This window comes from Mauremys reevesii, linkage group 5, assembly GCF_016161935.1.
Source record: "Mauremys reevesii isolate NIE-2019 linkage group 5, ASM1616193v1, whole genome shotgun sequence".
Taxonomy (NCBI): Eukaryota; Metazoa; Chordata; order Testudines; family Geoemydidae; genus Mauremys; species Mauremys reevesii.
The window spans coordinates 41,142,992-41,161,599 of NC_052627.1; the positions used below are offsets into that span (position 1 = coordinate 41,142,992).

Consider the following 18,608-nt stretch of genomic DNA (forward strand, 5'->3'; position numbering starts at 1 on the left):
GTTCTCCAGTGCACTTGAACACAATGCTGAATGTTTGAACAGCACTATGTTCAAGTGCACTAAGTAACTTTTAATGCACACCAGTATGGTCTACATCGACCAGTCCAGGGGTGGCCAACCTGTGGCTCCAGAGCCACATGTGGTTCTTCAGAAGTTAATATGCGGCTCCTTGTATAGGCACTGACTCCGGTGCTGGGATGAAGAGGAACTGGCTAGAAACTTTCAATTGCAGCAGTTAAGTTAATGAATGACAAGCAGTTGTAATGGGGCTCACTCTCCCACTTGCTACTGATACTTTTACAGGAGTTCTACCTCTCTCAGGATAGAGAGAAGAGACTTAAAAGTGAAAATCCTGCACAGATACTGTCTTTAGAGAAAAAGCTTAATAAAACTACTTGGTTGTATAGAAAAATAAACCCTCACATTTCATTTTGAGGGACAAAAACAAGTGCTAGGAGTACATGAAAACTAAAAAAAGTGATACAAAAATAAGTTTCAGAGTAGCAGCAATGTTATACTGCACTTAAAAAAACAGGGACTTGTGCTTAATCTGGATAACAAATTTTTAGCATGAGCTGCCTGCCAGAAACTCACCTCTTGGATGCATAGAATGGAACACACAGACAGAAATATTTATACACAGAACCAAAAGGTAAAAGTAGTTTATACCAACAGGCAGAGTCTAATCAATTGAGATGAGCAAAGTACTGCAGGAAAAAAAGCTTTTTGAAGTTTTAAGTGAGGTGTAGTTTCAAATGAAAGGAAATAGATTCAATTGGTGTAATGACCCAACCATTCCCAGTCTTTGTTTAGACCACAGTTAATAGTATCTAGTTTGCATATTAATTCAAGTTCAGCAGTCTCTCTTTGGAGTCTGTTTTTGAAGTTTTTTTGTTGCAAAATTGCCACCTTCAAGTCTGTCACTGAGTGGTTAGAAAGGTTGAAGTGTTCTCCCACTGGTTTTGAATGTTATGATTCCTGATGTCAGATTTGTGTCCATTTATTCTTTTGCATAGAGACTGTCCGGTTTGGCCAATGTACATGGCAGAGGGGCATTGCTGGCACATGATGGCATATATCACGTTGGTAGATGTGCAGGTGTACGAGCCCCTGATGGTGTGTCTGATGTGATTAGGTCCTGTGATGGTGTCACTTGAATGGATATGTGGACAGAGCTGGCATCGGGCTTTATTGCAAGGATAGGTTCCTGGGTTAGTGTTTATGTTGTATGCCGCACACCATGTACATTGGCCAAACCGGACAGTCTCTACGCAAAAGAATAAATGGACACAAATCTGACATCAGGAATCATAACATTCAAAAACCAGTGGGAGAACACTTCAACCTTTCTAACCACTCAGTGACAGACTTGAAGGTGGCAATTTTGCAACAAAAAAACTTCAAAAACAGACTCCAAAGAGAGACTGCTGAACTTGAATTAATATGCAAACTAGATACTATTAACTGTGGTCTAAACAAAGACTGGGAATGGTTGGGTCATTACACCAATTGAATCTATTTCCCTATGTTAAGTTCTCCTCACACCTTCTATGGGCCATCTTAATTATCACTTCAAAAAGTTTTTTTTCCTCCTGCTAACGATAGCTCATCTCAATTGATTAGATTCTGCCTGTTGGTATGCATACTTCCACCTTTTCATGTTCTCTGTATGTATAAATATCTCCTGTCTGTGTGTTCCATTCTATGCATCCGAAGAAGTGAGCTTTAGCTCACGAAAGCTCATGCTAAAATAAATTTGTTAGTCTTTAAGGTGCCACAAGTACTCCTGTTTTTTTTACAAAAATAAGTATTATAACACAATAGTATACTGCACTTAGCTGGGATGTGCTTAATCTGGATGCCCACTTTCCTGAGCTGCCTGCCAGAAAACCTATTTAGACTAACGTGATAGAAAATTCTTTCACAGAACCAAAAACTAAAACTAGTTTTACTAACATGAAATAATATTGAAAAACAAAGTACTGCACATACATAGCTTTGATGTTTTCAGTGAGGTTAGTTTCAAATGAAAGGAACTGCTTCCCTCTCTTTGTGAAACCTCTAACCTCTGATCCTGTAGCCACAAAAATTTTCTCCTGTGGTGTATTAAGAGCTCCTCCCAGCTCCAGCCTTGTGATCCTTTGCCCTGGCAGTGTCTTGAACACTGGCTGTGAAAGTCAAAAAGAAAGTGATTCTTAATTATTTCAATACTGTATTTGCATTTTTTTTAAATACAGAAGATGCCAAATTTGCATTGGGACTTTTGACATAATTGCAGTGATTTTACAGAACATGTATACCTGATGAGGTTTTATTATACGTTAAAACAACAAGAAATCCCAAGGCCCCTTAAAGACTAACAGATTTATTTGGGCATAAGCTGCATCTGTAACTTTCACTCCATGCATCTGAAGAAATGAGGTTTTTTACTCACGAAAGCTTATGCCCAAATAAATCTGTTAGTCTTTAAGGTGCCACCAGACTCCTTGTTGTTTTTGTGGATACAGACTAACACGGCTACACCCTAATACTTATTATATGTTGTTCCTCAATATCATGAAGAAATCAGGCATTTTATAAATCAACTCAGTGCTCTCAAAGCTAATAGATAAAATACTTAAGATTCCAGTGCTGTTTATTGAAGCACAGTACAGAGAGCTGTAGTGCAAGCTTCTGCATAGTGCCCCACATACATGCTGCATTCTGATTCCAGAAAAATCATCTCTAGTAATGAAAAAACGATTTTATGGACACGTAAAATTAACTTAGACACACTACCAAGATACAAGCTGTGAAAGTTGTTTTTGTAAGTTGTCCTGCTGTCCACAACTTTAGCTCCTACAGAGCAATTAGTTCACAAAGTCACATATATATCAGATGTTAACTATTTAAAAAAAGTCATTACTGACATAGTTTGGAAGCCAACCACTGATCTAGAATCATGGGGCTCAGTAACCTTTTGCCAATTTTCAGAGCCATCTTGTTCCTTTCATTAACACAAACAGCTTTTTAATATTCATTATGTACAAATGAAAAACTGCACACCAAGAACTATAAAACAATTACATAAATATCTGACCTTACCATAGCTTCCCCCTTTTTGATGCCAAAACATGTAACAACACCATCATGATCTCCAATGACAATCTGCAAAAATGTAATGCATAATTATATCAGAATTATTCCTATAAAGATATAGATATATAGATATAGGGGGAGGGATGGCTCAGTGGTTTGAGCATTGGCCTGCTAAACCCAGGGTTGTGAGTTCAATCTTTGAGGGGGCCACTTAGGGATCTGGGACAAAAATTAGTACTTGGCCCTGCTAGTGAAGGCAGGGGGCTGGACTCAATGACCTTTCAAGGTCCCTTCCAGTTCTAGGAGATAGGTATATCTCCAATTATTATTATTATTATAAGCTTCCATCTTAAAAAGGAAGAACTTTCCTTATATTAGTCATGTGCATCTGCAGTATGGAAAGTAAGCATTACCAACTACTGCATATTTAATGATCATACTATATCATACAAGCACACAACACTTTATAGATATAAAGACAGAAAGTCCTTTAGTCATAGAGCTTGAAATCTAAATTATTTCTCTGAAATAATTTAACTGTCAACCCTTTCGTATTTGTTGTTTTAAAGAATATCTGTCACATAATGGAATCTTTGAAAAAAAATAGTATTATTTTGATAAAACTGTTTTTCTATATTTTATATTGCTCATCCTTTACTTATTACCAGAAATGAAAAGCATATAATTGTTTCTTAAAAGTTCATCTATTCTGATACTTTCTTCCCACACAGAAATCACAACCATGAATTCACCAGAAAAGATCAGTTTAGAAAGAAAAAAAAGAAAAACAAAACACTCCTGTCTTCAACAAGTGTTCTTAGCAAAAAAGAACAAGGGTGGAGAAATATATAACTAATTTAAAAGTTTATTACTAAAGCCTAAGAATGTCCATGCATTGTCAGCAGGTCTTGAATCAGAATTAGTTGGGAAGCTTTGCCTATACTGTCCCAGATAGAAAGAATCAAAAGATTATTTGCACCACTATCGTTCCAAGGGAATAATAATATCAATTTTTAACAGAACAAGTATCTCATTGTCAACAAAAGCTACCTTCTGTGTTGCCCTACGTCTTGATGCAGGAAGAAGCTTCATGGTCTTCTGAGATGTCACTCCCACCTATTTGAAAACATCAACTCGTTACCGAACATCTCAACTCTTACATTTCAAAAAATTTAAGTCCCACTCCTCTATTTTAAATTTCATGCATTAGCGTTCGTGCTATTTAATGCCTCTATCCACAAAGCAAGAACAGTAATTCAGCATTGCTTGGATAGCCAAAATAATATGCCACAACTCTCAAATAAAAAGATGAATTGTAAAGACTATCCATTTGAGACTTGTACTGCTTTGTACTTGCTGACACGTCTGCTAATTCCTCTAGTTGGGGTACTGGTTTCAGAGATGTGACCACCACCTGTTTCCTGGATAGTTACTTGAGGCAGACAGACAAAATAAAGCAACATGCATAACAGGTGTAATATTTCAAAGACTGCAATATTTAACAATAGATCCAATTATTAATATTGATTAATATTTCTGATGCTTGTTATCCCAGACATTACTGACTCCCACACTGCAGAGTCCCACAACTATAGAGCATGTAGCTATATAGATAAATGCATAGAAACACTATTTATAATTATAGTATTAGGCCCTGACACTGCACAGATTTAAGCAGATGCTTAGCTTTACAGAGATATGTTGTCTCACTGACTAAGTAGGACTTTTCATATCCACAAAGTGAAACACTGTTTGCAGGATTTGGGCCTTTCTATCCAGAAGTTTTAAGGTATATTTGATATTTTTAAAGGTGTATTATTAACTTGTTTTAGGCCCCAAATTTAGGTTTGGGTTTTTTTTGAAGGGGGAATGAAAGTTTCATAACACTTAACACTAATATATTTTGCTTTAAATTCTAATGCAAATAGTTTTCTGTTATAAAATAAACATATCCCAACATGCAACCCAGTAGACTAGCCTACCAGATGCTCAGGCAGGAAGAAGGAGAGAGAGAAAGGAAGAAAGGCTAGTGCCCTGAGCGCTGAACCATCCTAAGATTTGGGAGAGCAGGACTCACCTCCCTGCTGCTGTGTCACAGATTTCTTGGCTGACCTTGGGCAAGTCATAGAGCCTCTCTGTGCCTCAGTTTCCCCATGTGTAAAGTGGGGCAATCCCTGCCTGGCAGTCATGTTGCTAGATCTAATAAAGCCTGTGAGGTCTCGGATAGCGAAATACAGCAAAAAAACACGCGGGAACTCCCCCGCAGATGTTACACAGTGTGATAACCAGGCAGGGCTCCTGGGAGCGCGGGGCAGGAGCGGGGCCTTTCCCAGACGGCCTCTGTTTATAGACCCGCCGCCAGCCCTGCCCCATCACTGGGGAGCCCCGCGCGGCGCGGCCGCGGCTTTACCTGCAAATAATCCACGCGGGCCAGTTGCAGCTCCATGGCCCCAGGCTCGGGGGCGACTCCGCCCGCACGGTCCAGGGACTGACGCCAGCGGGCGGAGGGGCCGCGGCCCCAGCCTCTCTATCCCCACCCGGCGGCCCGCTCCAACACAGCCTTCTCCCAGAGACAGCTCACTACCCGCTACCATGGCAACGCCGAAATGACACATCCCCACAAGTCGGCCTGCTATTGGACACGCTGGCCGGCGAAGGGGCGGGGTCATCATTGAACACGCGCAGTGATTGGGCAAAGCGTCTCTGCGCGGGTGGCGTGGCTAGGGGCCGCTGCGGGAGCAGGCCGTGGGGGAGGCCGGTACAGAGCCGGAGAGCGGCGGGTTACCCGTCCCCGGCTCTCACCGGGGGGCGGCGGATGGTGAGAGCGGGGCGGGCAGGGCTGCGGCTGGTTGGAGGCAGCGGGGCACCCGTCTTTATCGTGGGCAGGACGGAGATACCGCTGGGGCGCTAGCCGCAGCCGCTGCTACAGAGGAGGCTGGGGATGGTGGGGCTGCCGACGTCGGCGCTGCCCCCGGTGACCTCGCTGCTAGCGTTGGTCTACGGGAAAATACAACCTCACCCTCCCTGTCCAACTGCAACTGTCTGCGGAGGCTGGGCGGGGAAATTGCTACTCAGTTTTCTGGAAGTCGCTGCCCTCTGGCAAGAGGGTTCACGCACCTGGGAGCATCGTGCCTCCCGGCTTTGCAGCGCTCCTAGGAAGGCTCCCCATCTCTACTGGGTGGGGTTTAAAAGGACCAGGGCAGTGGGAGTCATTGAAGGAGCTTTGCAGGCCTGGTGTGCCCCGTTGATTAGCTGCCATTGCCGTCATGTCTGTAAATCAGGCCCTGGATTTCTGTGATTAGTTGGCAGGAAATGAGCTGGGCACACAATGAGCGACTTGCCTAGCATCAGTAAGAAATATATGGGAGAGGCAAAATGCCTCTAGGTCAGCACTGCTTTACAAAATTCCTGTGCTGTGATGCCTACAACTAAACTGGACAAGAGGGGCTAAGCTACTTGTGTGTTGAAACCACTGGTTACCATGCTGACCAGTATTGTTTCCATTAACTCCCCTCTTGATCCATCTTGTCTTATACAGTACTTAAATTGCTCTTTGGGTGCAGGGGTCATCTTTTTGTTTTGTGTTTATGCAGCATCTGGCACACTGAGGTTATGCTCCCTGGCTAGGGTTCACAGGCACTACAGTAATACAAATACCAATTTACATTCTGGCTCCTGGCCCAGTCTTCTCCCTCCCACATTCCTCATAGCTCTGTCTTCCAGCTACTCTCTTTTCTTCCATGCTGTCAGTGAGGCTATGAGAGCAGAAGGAGAGACAGTCTATTCACTCTCACTTCTGCTGCCTAGCACCACCGTGGCCTCTGCACCCTAGAAGGGCAATTTTGGGTAAATTCTGCTCAGCCCTAGAGTAGATTATGCTCAGTCACTCTCTGGGAATGGCCCTTATCTAGTTGGTGTGCTGGAGCTTTGAGGGGACAGAACACTTGCAGTGCAGACAAAATCTTTGGAGAATTTCAGTACCAGACTCTACCAAACATGCTCAAACTATAATTTTCAGAGGCACGTAGCTTGGACACTTTTGGACAGATTTGCATGGAAAAGCAAAAGGCCCATCCTTGACAGATAGACTTGAAGTTTTTGTCAAGGGGATTACCTTTCTCCAAAGCAAGGAGGTTCTGGGACTTCTCAGTGAAACAGAATTTTTTGAGATACGCAAAACATATTTTCCCATAAGTTTGTCTCAGAAATGGCTTAGTTTTTGCTCAAGTTTCCCCAAAAAATTCAGTCTAAGGTGCGCACACATTTGCAATGGAAAATTCCAGCTTGAACATTATAGGTTTGCCAAAGCTTTAAGCAACTGAAAGGGCTTATAATGGAAAATATTAGGTAATGTTAGGTATAGGTGTTGCTACCAATACTTCCTAAAACAGCCTTTTACTACCTTTGACTGATTGTTGTAAAAAGTCTCTGTGTATACCACTGTACACTTCAAAATCAGGTGCTGAGTAACTGGGGCAAGTTAAAGAGTCTGTAAAGTATGAATATTTTATTCAACAAGCATCCGAGGCATCATTTAGAATAGTGTAACAAAATACTAGCCCTGCATAGAATCTGAATTTTAAAAAAATCATCTCTACCACAAGAAAGAATAACTTTTGACTGAGTTCACTTTACCTTCAGAAGGATTTTTAAAAACGATTTCTAGTCCCTACTGTTGAAAGCAAACATTATGCTGCATTAAGAAACAAACTGTAGTATATGTATGTTAAACAGTGCTCCTAAAGTTATATTCTTGCTTTGATATTCATTGTTAAACCTTAAAGTATCCATTCTGGGAGTTCTTCGGTTGTATCTGTTATTAGAATAATTGAAAAAACATAAATATTTCAAATAATACTTAACTGAGACCCAGGTGACTACTCCTTATTTATTACATTCTACAGGATCCTGTTCGCACCAGTTGGTTCAGGGAACAGGGTCCTTTGCAGTGCCTTTTGTGTGTGTGTGTGCGCAAATTGTTTAGTGCAAAGAGTTTTTGAAGTTTGTTCATAAAACAGTCAAAATATCAGCAATGCAAGATTTTTTCACTTTCAAGTGTACTTTCCTATTAAATGCAAAAACTGGTATAAGAGTTCTTACTTTTCAATACACTTAAATGAACAGAGCATTTTTTGCGTTATGAGTTAATAAAATTTCCTGACTAAATTTAAAGAAAGCTGTACATAAAGTTATTTAGTACTAAAAATCTACCATATATTTTTCAAGTATAAGATACTCCAAAATATTATTGCCAATATTTGTGCTGAAGAAAATGCCAGGAATCCCAATAATTCATTGAATCATTCACATCTTGACATATTGGGGTTGAGTTTCTCACTGAGTTTATGTATTAGAATTGCTAAATCTTCTGTTGCTTGGGATTTATCTTCCAAAAGTTCATAGCGAAGACTGGAGATGTCTTGTTTGATTTCCTTTAATTCACCTGTATTAATTGTTGAAAGAAATACTTTAGTATTGTTTGTTAAATATTAAATACAGTTTTAAGTCACAACAATGCATATTTTAGAATTATCTCCCACTCAACCAAAACATTCATCAGAATACCATATGTCTTTCCCTGACCCAATAAACTAACACTGTACTTCACCTATATATAGTACATCTAAGGTTCTCAAAACACTTTACAAATGTTAATAAATTAATCATAACATCATTGTGAGACTGGTAAATATCTCTATTTTATAGAGAAGAAGCCTGGATATTTTTAAATGAGTTGCTTATGTCACACAGGAAGAGTGCGGCAAAGCTGGTAATAAAAACACATCTTCTGAGTCTCTGTCTTCTTCCTTAACCAAAAGCACATCTTTAGAAAGCAGAAAAAAAATCAACCTATTTTAAGGGATGTCAGGCTTTGACAAGTATAAACACGGTACTTAAATTAACATCTTCCTGGTCAAAACACAAATATCAAGGCAAGGTTGGTGACAAGCAACAGTGGTGTTTATTTCAGGACTTCAAGGGTAGAACCTTTCTTGAATATTCAAAGTATCATTCTTTCCACAAACTATGAGAGCTGTCAATTTTTATCTAGTACCCTGGGCAGAAAATTGCTTGCTATGTGTGAAGTACAGAGTACAAAATAAGACCTTTACTGTTCTCTCAAAGTGAAATCTTTAGGCTCATATATTTGAAATAATGATACTTGGCAATCATAAAGGATTTTCCACAGTGTATATAGCACCTTACATCCAATATGTTTTGAAAACCATAATTAATCCTTACAATACCACTGTGAAATAAGTATGATGCAGGGTACATATGATCTCTTTTACTGCTGAGAAATCTGTGCTTCAGAGAGGTCAGCTGACTTGCTCAAGGTCACAAAGGAGAAGCAGTGAAAGATCAGAATTTAGGTCTCCTGACTCAGTGTTGTGCTCTCACTGCTTGACCATACTGCTAACCTGAAATCCAAGTGCAAATACAAGAAGGGTCAAAACCCTTCAAAAAACTTGTGCTTTGTCAAGCATTTTGGTGACAGAACAGTTGATACCATCATCTCTATCCTGCTTTGCAAAAGATATATGTGTAAGTTAAAAATACCAAAACCAGAATATAAATTTTTAAGTTTTTCTGGTACAGTTACATACTTCTGGGCGTCTGGCCAAAAATGCCAAATTGAACTGTATGCTGTACTCTTCTTTTTTGTACAACCCTTGGCATCATCTAGAAACTCAGCACCCCTGGGATGTGTGTGTCATGTGCACTTTCCTTTTTCTATTCTATTAGTCAGAAATGAGTTCAGTACTAATAACACAGATTTCAGAGTGGACTGTTCAGTTACTACAGCTGTTCTCTTGATTTTGTTTTCTTTTTATTCATATTTTATTGGTTTTCAAATATACAGAAATTTCTAGTTTACAGCGTATAAAATAAGATTAAGGTATACATTATAGTTTAATTTCTTTTCAAGCCTAGATTCAGGTTTCAATCAGCTTGACGGTTTTTTTGTGGCTGTCACTATTTTGCCAATGCCATAGCACTCAGAAAATGATTCACAGATTATGGGAGTGAAAAATAAGTTTAGTTAATGTCAGATAGTTTAGAATATGTTTTTATTTACATTTAAGCATATTTAGTATGGTAGCAAGGCTTTCCGTGTATAAAGCATCAATTTTTTTCAGAAAGCTATTGCTTAACATTAAAAATACAGCGCCAAATTGCTCTGAAAGAAGGGCCCATTCCTATCATGCATGGATAGTCCAACTGATTTCACTAGAATAAATCAAGACACTAAACCCTATACCTGGCACAGTTTGCATGAATTAGCCCTAACTGTAGAGATGGGATTGGTAGTGACAGTAATTAAATAAGATCCAGTTTAAATCTAGATGTCAGACCATGAGCACTAACATCAACCAGGGCTAACTAACAAATTTAGCTTGCATGATGTTTGTTTTCAAGGATATTTTTCAATATCTTTCTTAAAAGCTTTTAATTATTACAGTTTGGCAGTAAAAAGAACTGCCTTTTTCTTCACACCAACGTTTAGGCAATATTCTGAGTGATATTTTTGTCACATGAATGGTTTTGATAGCCCTATGTTTGAAGAAGTATTGCTGAGCAGTGCAATGCATGTGTGATTTAATATAGACCTATATGATTCCCCTCACTGTGTAGTGTGAATGAGTGCAAAACCATGGAAATCCTGCAGAAACTGGGGTGAGAGGGCCATATAGATAAAAGAAAGCCATGCAGTGCATCCTTCCCCATCATACAAACTGCCTGCAGCCTCTGTTTCTACAGTGCACAAGCTCAGCTCTGCAAGGGCTATATGGTGAGGGGAGGAGTCAGGGTAACAGCCGCTATGGAGCATGTTTGCCTCTCATGCAGAGTAACCAATGATGCATCATAAATTCTTTTTTCTCTGACCATAACTAACTCCCTGCTTCCATGTCTGCTTCTCCTTCCAGAGAGTTATGGGGTATGTAGTGACCAATTGACAAGCCAAAGTCACTACTGCAGGTTAGAGAGCCATATTGCCTTGGCTGAAATAGAACTAGGGTCAGAAAAGCTTTCTGAGGCCAACCAAGATTCTTTAAGGGCTGTCCTACCATTTCTCATAGGACTCTGGCCCACATCAGGAACTGTGGCCATTGCCCCTTTCTTTTCTCACCATACAGCTACCACATGGCCATTTTCAATGTAGATTGGTGGTTCTCCCAGGGCCATGGAATTTTACAGGTGAATGTTCCCTCTTCCATTTCCCTCTTCCCTCCATTTTATGGTTCACAGTGTAATACAATACATTGCGCGTTCAGTTGAAATAAAACAAAGAGGAAGGATTTTCAAGGTGCTTAAGATACCAGACTGAGGCATAGGATATCTGAGTTCATTTCTGGGCTCCACCACCGATTTCCTGTGAGATTTTGGGCAAGTTACTTAATCTCTCTGTCCTTCAGTTCCCCCGTCTAGAAAATAGTATTAATACATCCTTTCTCCCATCATTTGTCTGTCTTGCCTATTACATTGCAAGTTCTTTGTGGCAAAGACTGTCTTTTGCTATGTATTTGTGCTAAGTTCATCTAGTAGAATGAGGCCTTGATCTCAGCTGGGGTTTCTAGGTGTTACTGTAGTACAAATAAATAATAATAATATAGTCCTGCAGAAAAACAATATCCATGAATGCTGTGTTTACAGTGGCTCTCACCTTCATTCACTTCATCGTTTTCTTTGTCAACTTGTGCTTTCAGAACATAACGTTTTATAAGCCTTTTCATGATTTGCTGTTGGACAAAAAATACATAGTTAAGCAGTTAGACAGCTTGTGTTCTATTCACTTAAACATCTCATATGCCTGTAAGTGAAACGTCTCACAGCACTTTCTTCATCTTTGCTTTTATTGGTGGGTTAAGTGGACCCAGACATTAAATTATGATCCCTTCCTTGTCTACATTCCTCTTATATGCAGCCCAGGGCAGCAGGAGGTCTTAACTGGTACAAAAGTGCTAACAATATTTTCATGACATTATTGCCCCTTCATTCCAAGCAATTTCACACCCCTGCAATTTTGCTTCTCCACAAAATTCTACAAAATGGCTATTTTTTATATCTAAAACATGTACCAGTCCTCACATGATTTTGCTACAAAGCCACATTCACTTGAAAATGGGTCAGTTTTTACTGAAAAAAATAGCAAAATTTGGCAATGTTTATGAGAAAATATGACTACTCTTCTCACTTGTAACAAAATATCCAAATCTTCAAATTTAAAATTCTTTCCATTACATTATACATATTGTGCAGACTTCTAGTTCTAAACTTCCCTATGTCAGGGATTCAGTATGTTAGGTTAACTGTAGGATTTTCACTCACACCTTCCGAGTTGATTTTTCCCCCATCCCTTACTTTCTAAGGTCCCATTCTACTTCCTTGTGCTTTGGCAGGAGCTGTGTCACCGCATACATGCTATGATTTAGAGGACTTGCTACCTTCCCTGAGGCTATAATAAAGCAGCTCTTTACTGACCAGAATGCACCATACAGTATAAGGTTGAATGGAGTGCTGAGAGATGATTTATAAAATCAAACTGGCTAGTGTACAAGGCATTAACGCTATAGAAATTTCCTGTAAATACCACCTGAAAATACAATGCCCAAACCGCACATTCATCTGGTTATTTCATTTTCATTTTATGGTTCAATCAGTGTCCCTTACTCAGGCTTAAGAGCCAATGAGAGAGTTGCCTGAAAAGAACTGCAGGACTTAGCAATAATGACCTCAGCACAGAACATTTCCTGGGGATTAATGACCAGCTGGCATTTGTATTTATATGAACTTCAGGCCATCAACTCCTTCCAGCCAGTCATTAATACCCAGGAAATACCAAGTTACCTCCATTGTTATTGCTTAAGATTTAAAATTATGGACCCCCATGCAAAGGCTAAGTAACAGGCCTTATACAAGAGACATCTACACAGTCATCAGGGATGGAATCCTGCGGGCCCCACATACCAGCACAGCTCCTCTACAGCCCTTTCCCCATGCCGAGATTTTGACTGGAACAACCCAAAATGGACTCAATTGCGACCCCTCCCACCTTGTTCCAACTCCCTTGATATAGCTGTGGAGAACTGTTCTGTTTTTCACTGTACAAAGGGTATGGAATTATCCTGTGCAGCCTCTCTGCAGTCAGCTTCCTGCTTCAGCAGAACTGTGGTGGTTTTACTGTGTTTGGAGCCTTCTGTACTCAAATAGGGGAGCAGGTTTTGCCCCTAAATATGTGCCCTCACCCAAAATGATGAGAGCTTCACGTCAGTGCTGTGAACCCCTTTCAGCACAAGGCATGAGCATCCTGAGGTTGGATTAAAACTCAGGTATCTCACGAAGTACTGAACTCTGATAAGCCACCAACCCCATCCTAAGCACTTTATGTGCTTACAGGTCAGCTCTAGATCAAGAGTAAAAAATATCTGGACATAGGAGCAATCTTTTAAATTGACATATATGCTTGGATTAATCTATGGGGATCGCTGTTTGAAATTAACTAGCCATAAATTTTTCACTGTGATTGATCTTGGCAAGCCTGAATATATAGTGTGTTGTGACCTTCCTTTAGGATTTGTTTCTTTAGTTTAATGTATGTACCAAATGGGCAAAAACTTCAACCACTACTATTTAAAAAAAAACGTTTAAATCTACTGAAGTCAGATCATTCAGAATTAGGACTGATCATCCTGTTTACCACTCCATCCCTTTAATTCATATATGATTGTGCATGGGAAAAGGTTAGGGTTGCAATATCCCCTAAGTTTCCAGCGTTACCTCTCAATTGTAGGGGTTTAATTCTGCCCCTTCACAGTAATTTTTTTTGCAGCTGAATTCACTTTATCATTATCTATGGCTGGGGTTCTCAGACGTTTTCATTGTGTGAGTCACAATTTAACAGGAAGATTGTCTTGGGGTCACCCTCCTGCTCATTCAGATCAAGTGGACTACCACTCCTCATATGCACATGGCATTAGCCATCTCCTCTCCCCTTCATGATTGCATAATATGTCTGTGACAACTACAGCAATTGCTTACAGGGTTAAGTAATATTACAGAAGGTATTTAATGAATTTTTAGCTGCTTTTATTTCAGTTTGGCAGCTGGAAACGAGAAAAAAAAAAGTCAGCACAATGTGACTAGCTAGCAAATGCTTCCACAAACCACCAGGGATTTATGGACCACAGTGTGGGAACTAAAGCTGGCTGGAAGCTGGAATTCCAAATCGGTGATAAATTCTGAAATATAAAGCTAGTTTTTGTTCTAAAACAGAACAAAAGACAAAGTTTCAAAATTTCCTGCAGAACAGGAAATCCCAAATTTCATTTAGAAAGTCAAAATGACATTTTGGTTAGACATTTTTTAAATGTTTCCACGGCTCCTTGAGTGCCTCACAATCCTGCCAGCCCACCAAATAATAAATAACTTTTAGTTATTATTTATTTTTTCAGCACCTTGCTGTTTGTCAGTATCACTCAGTGAGGAAATGTGCTCCACTCTGCTTTTCTACCCTTTGTTTCTCTTCCTTTCTTATTCTCTGTTCTCATTTTCTCTCCCTCTCTGTCTTTGTGAGTATCCTGTCCTCCATGCATTTCCTTCCCTGAAGAAAAACTCACTTCCTGCTTTCTTGTGGGATTCACTGCCACTCCCTTCTCCATTCTATAAACCAAAATGATCAGCAATGAAATAGTTAATGTTAACATTGACATATCATCATTGGGCCTCTGAGCTGACACTGAGACAAGGGAGTTTACACCTCTACATTATTATGTAAAGCTGTTGGCAGCCTCAGGAAGACAGCACTGTCTCAGTTATACTTGGTTCACATTTGGAAGGTCATCTTTGCAACCATGAGGGCTAGAAACTCACCTTTTTTCACAATAAACTCTGCACAGTCTAAGTACGTCCTTTGACATAAATGTTTTAAGCAGGCAGGATCTGGCCATTGGGCCACCTTTTGGACACCCCTACTGCAAGGGCTCCTTTTGTGCACTCCTGTTGTTGCCCTGCTCATATCTGAGGCTATGCAAGTGTATTTACTGATATATAGCCTAACCTAACCCCTACAGATTCCTAAAGCCCCTTTCACAGGATCCAGGGCCGGCTCTAGGCACCAGCGTTCCACGCATGTGCTTGGGGCGGTACTTCTTAAGGGGCAGCACTCCGGCCCTTTGGGGGCGGTACTTTTCAAGGGGCGGCACTTTGGCCCTTTGGGGGCAGCACTTTTCAAAGGGCGGCACTCCGGTTTTTTGTTTGTTTGTTTTTGCTTCGGCGGCAGCACTCCGGCTTTTTTTTTTTTTCTTTTGCTTGGGGCTGCAAAAAATCTGGAGCCGGCCCTCACAGGATCTGCTTAGTGTGCAAAAGATTCTCCAGTAAGGGCCAGAGTAAATATTCTTCCCTTTCTGAGCTGTATCGAATGGTCTTTGACAGGCTCCACATCCTAGCAGAAGGAGCCACCCTGTCCCCCACGTCTCTCTTCCCCTCCATCTCCAGGACATTCAAGCATCACAGAGCACATGTAATCAGAAAGAACCTCTAAAGAAAGGAAGAGAAGATAATATCAACCCAGTGCTCTCTGGATCTTTCCCCAGAGATTTGCTTCTGTCACTTGCTGCACAGGCTGTCAAAATGGCCAGATCAAGGAAAGGCCTATTGGAGAACTAGTTTAAAATGTTTCAAATGATAGGGCTTGAAAAACAAGCTACAAGTACTGTGTGCACACAGTAGCAGCAACAATATGCTTCTCTGATTGCCGAGAGAATTCTTTTTCATCTTGGGAAGACTCAGTGTATTTGAATCACAGAATTCTGTTAGTGTCCTCACATTATCACATTGCTCTAAACTAGAGCTTACCTGATAGCGTGTTGGCTGATTGAGAATGCTGTTAAAACTGTGTGATTCGAAAACCCTTGAGTTAGACTGAGTGACGAGGTTTAACTAGGAAACAATAAAGCTAAATTAGAACATATTCTATGGAATTCACAGCTGTTATAAGCCAGCTTCATCTTTTTTCCATATGATATGACAGAATAATATGGCAATAGCGCATCATTTCAGAATATTGTTTTCAGAAAACATTGAAAATAATTTGGGCCCAAACTCAGTAAAGCACCTAAGCATGAGTTTAATTTCAAGGATGTACTTAAGGCCATCCCTATTCAGCAAATCACTTAAGCATATACTTCAAGAATGTGCCCACGTCTCATTAAAGTCAAAGCATGGGCTTACGTGTTTTGCTGAACCATGGCCTTGAGGAATAATAATAATATATTTGGAAAACAGTTCACCATCAAGTTATTAGTGCAGCAATAAACTCTTGTAATAGCTATCAGAGTCCAAATACTTAGAGTTTTATAGCTCTGGAGTAGAAAGAGAAGGGAAAAAGGGTTGTGAAAAGATGGTCTTGTGGCTAAACCATAAGGTTGGGGATTAAAAGATCTGAGGCCTCATTTATAGCAGTGGGAATTAGGAGTCACAGCAGTGAAAAACTTGTGCAGATGAGAGCAGAATCAGACTCCTGGGATCTATTACTGGCTCTGCCATGAACTTCCTGTGTGACCATTTAAAGTCATTTAAAAGTGACCATTAAAAATATATATACACACACACACACACTCTCTCTCTATTTTGTTTCTCTGTGATGTATAAGGAAAGCCTGAGTTTTTTTATCATAACAGAAACAATTCTGTTTTTTTTTTTTTTACATTATAAGTTCAGGTTTTACCTATCTTGAAAGACTTTCTAGAGACTGGAGTACTAGTGAAATGAGGACTTTACAAGAGACCACAGAGTGACAACCCAGTAATTAGGAGGGGAAAGGTTTTCTAGCTGAACTGTTTCAAACTACTTTTGGGGATATGTGTGGGGGTTTATTTATTTATTTATTTACACACATATTTAACTCCAATGCCCAAATAATATAAAGGTAGAGAGATATCTTTGTTAAAGATTCAACACTCCTGACAGTTCATAACAAACCGACGTTTTAGGAAGCCCTTCATCAAAACCAGCAAAGACCAGACTTGGCATTTCCCATGTGTTATAAAGTAAAAAACAACCAAAATATATGACTTAAAAAATTCTTTCAATCCTTCTGTATACATAGTAAACCATCAAAAAAGGCTATGATCCTAATCTATAAAAAAATCCTTTGAAGGTCACTTTTAACCTCTCTGTGCCCCAGTTACCCATCTGCAAAATGGGAACAATGGTTATCTACCTCGCAGGAGTATTGCAAGACTGAATTTATTGCTATTTGTGAAGAACATTTCAGATGCTATGAGTGAAGATGTTAGGGAAGCGCTAGATATTATTATACCACAAAGGCACAATTATCCCTCATCCCTGTCAGGAACATAGCTTTTTGCAGTGAAGAAGTTTGGGAAATGGTATACTATATAGCTGGCTAAACTTGCCCCTTCACCTATTCTGGTGATGAAAGGAAAAGTTAGCTTTCCAGATCTTCCAGTCTTTTACCCTTAAAATACATGAAAGTCCACCAGTGGCATCTTTCTGGATAAGGCTGAAGACTTCTTTATTTACTATTTACGGCATTTCTTGTGGGATTTATTTTTGTTGTTTGGTAGTTGGCTAGGAATGATGTTTTTGTTGGGTTATTTATGCTTTCAGTTATATTTGGTAAAGGGACCTTGCTGCTTTGCAAAAATGTATCATTTTACTTTGCTTTTGTGCTCTGCTTAAAAGGCATCTGGTTACAGCACTTTAAAAATAAACTGCTTGATTAATTGGTACTATCCTTCACAAGTAAAAACTATCCCCTAATATTTAAAGGAAAGCAAAGAGCTAGGAGGCAAACACATTTATCCAGTGCAATGAAAAAATTTTAAGACCTACCCTAGATTTGGAGTTACCCATCCCTATTTCAGTATCTTTCTGCAGCCTTCTCCTCCTGCACTTAGAAAAGCTGACGATCCTCATGATGAAATAGAAAAAAGACTTGGGGCTTGGTACAAGACTGAACGGTGGAGGTAATGTTTTTCCATCATCAAAGTAAGATAACCAGAGCTTAGAGCGAGCAAACTTCCACTCCACATCACTGTCATCCTGCATTAGAAACAAAAAGATGTCTACTTTCTTTTACTTAACTTTAGGTTTCATATAATTCAAGACTCTTTCAAAAGGAGTCTACCTTAAATAGCTTCTCTTTTTGTTTTATACAGAAATGTGATGAACTTGTTAGTGTGAATGATTCCCAGTAGTTCTACTGAAATGCAGCTGCGTTATCAAGTCTATTTTAACTTAATTCCTGCTATGTCTATTTACGTGGGCTTTTTATGGTCATATTTAGTTGAAGCATGCAAATAGTTTAAAAAAGTGTTATATCTTCAATGAGTGAAAACTGAAATATTAAGGTCCTGCTATTAAAAGAGAAATTTATTTAATAAAAGCAAGTATTTTCTTCCTTAAATTTAATGCTGAAATGTGGTGCTGTGCAAGTGAGGAAATAATATCAGAGGGGTAGCCGTGTTAGTCTGGATCTGTAAAAGCAGCAAAGAATCCTGTGG

General features: G+C 39.7%; 2 protein-coding genes across 6 annotated transcripts in view; both read right to left on the reverse strand.

The window, feature by feature from the left end:
* BBS7 (Bardet-Biedl syndrome 7) overlaps window positions 1-5,666 on the reverse strand; it is a 49,808-nt gene extending 44,142 nt beyond the window's left edge. For 2 of the 3 annotated variants that reach the window (XM_039541679.1, XM_039541681.1), the window contains exons 1-4: window positions 5,489-5,666; window positions 4,129-4,194; window positions 3,085-3,147; window positions 1,993-2,168 (exon numbers count right to left, since the gene is read on the reverse strand). In XM_039541679.1, coding sequence (XP_039397613.1) covers window positions 1,993-2,168; window positions 3,085-3,147; window positions 4,129-4,194; window positions 5,489-5,524 — 341 coding nt within the window. In that variant the 5' untranslated portion in view covers window positions 5,525-5,666. The remainder of the gene's footprint in view (window positions 1-1,992; window positions 2,169-3,084; window positions 3,148-4,128; window positions 4,195-5,488) is intronic. The other variant, XM_039541680.1, reaches the window with a different exon arrangement.
* Window positions 5,667-7,584: 1,918 nt separating this feature from the next.
* The window catches only part of TRPC3 (transient receptor potential cation channel subfamily C member 3), a 92,587-nt gene continuing 81,563 nt past the window's right edge, over window positions 7,585-18,608 (reverse strand). For 2 of the 3 annotated variants that reach the window (XM_039542666.1, XM_039542664.1), the window contains 4 exons: window positions 17,938-18,147; window positions 15,937-16,020; window positions 11,747-11,822; window positions 7,585-8,521 (listed from right to left, as the gene is read on the reverse strand). In XM_039542666.1, the coding sequence (XP_039398600.1) occupies window positions 8,379-8,521; window positions 11,747-11,822; window positions 15,937-16,020; window positions 17,938-18,147 (513 nt within the window). In that variant the 3' untranslated portion in view covers window positions 7,585-8,378. The remainder of the gene's footprint in view (window positions 8,522-11,746; window positions 11,823-15,936; window positions 16,021-17,937; window positions 18,148-18,608) is intronic. The other variant, XM_039542665.1, reaches the window with a different exon arrangement.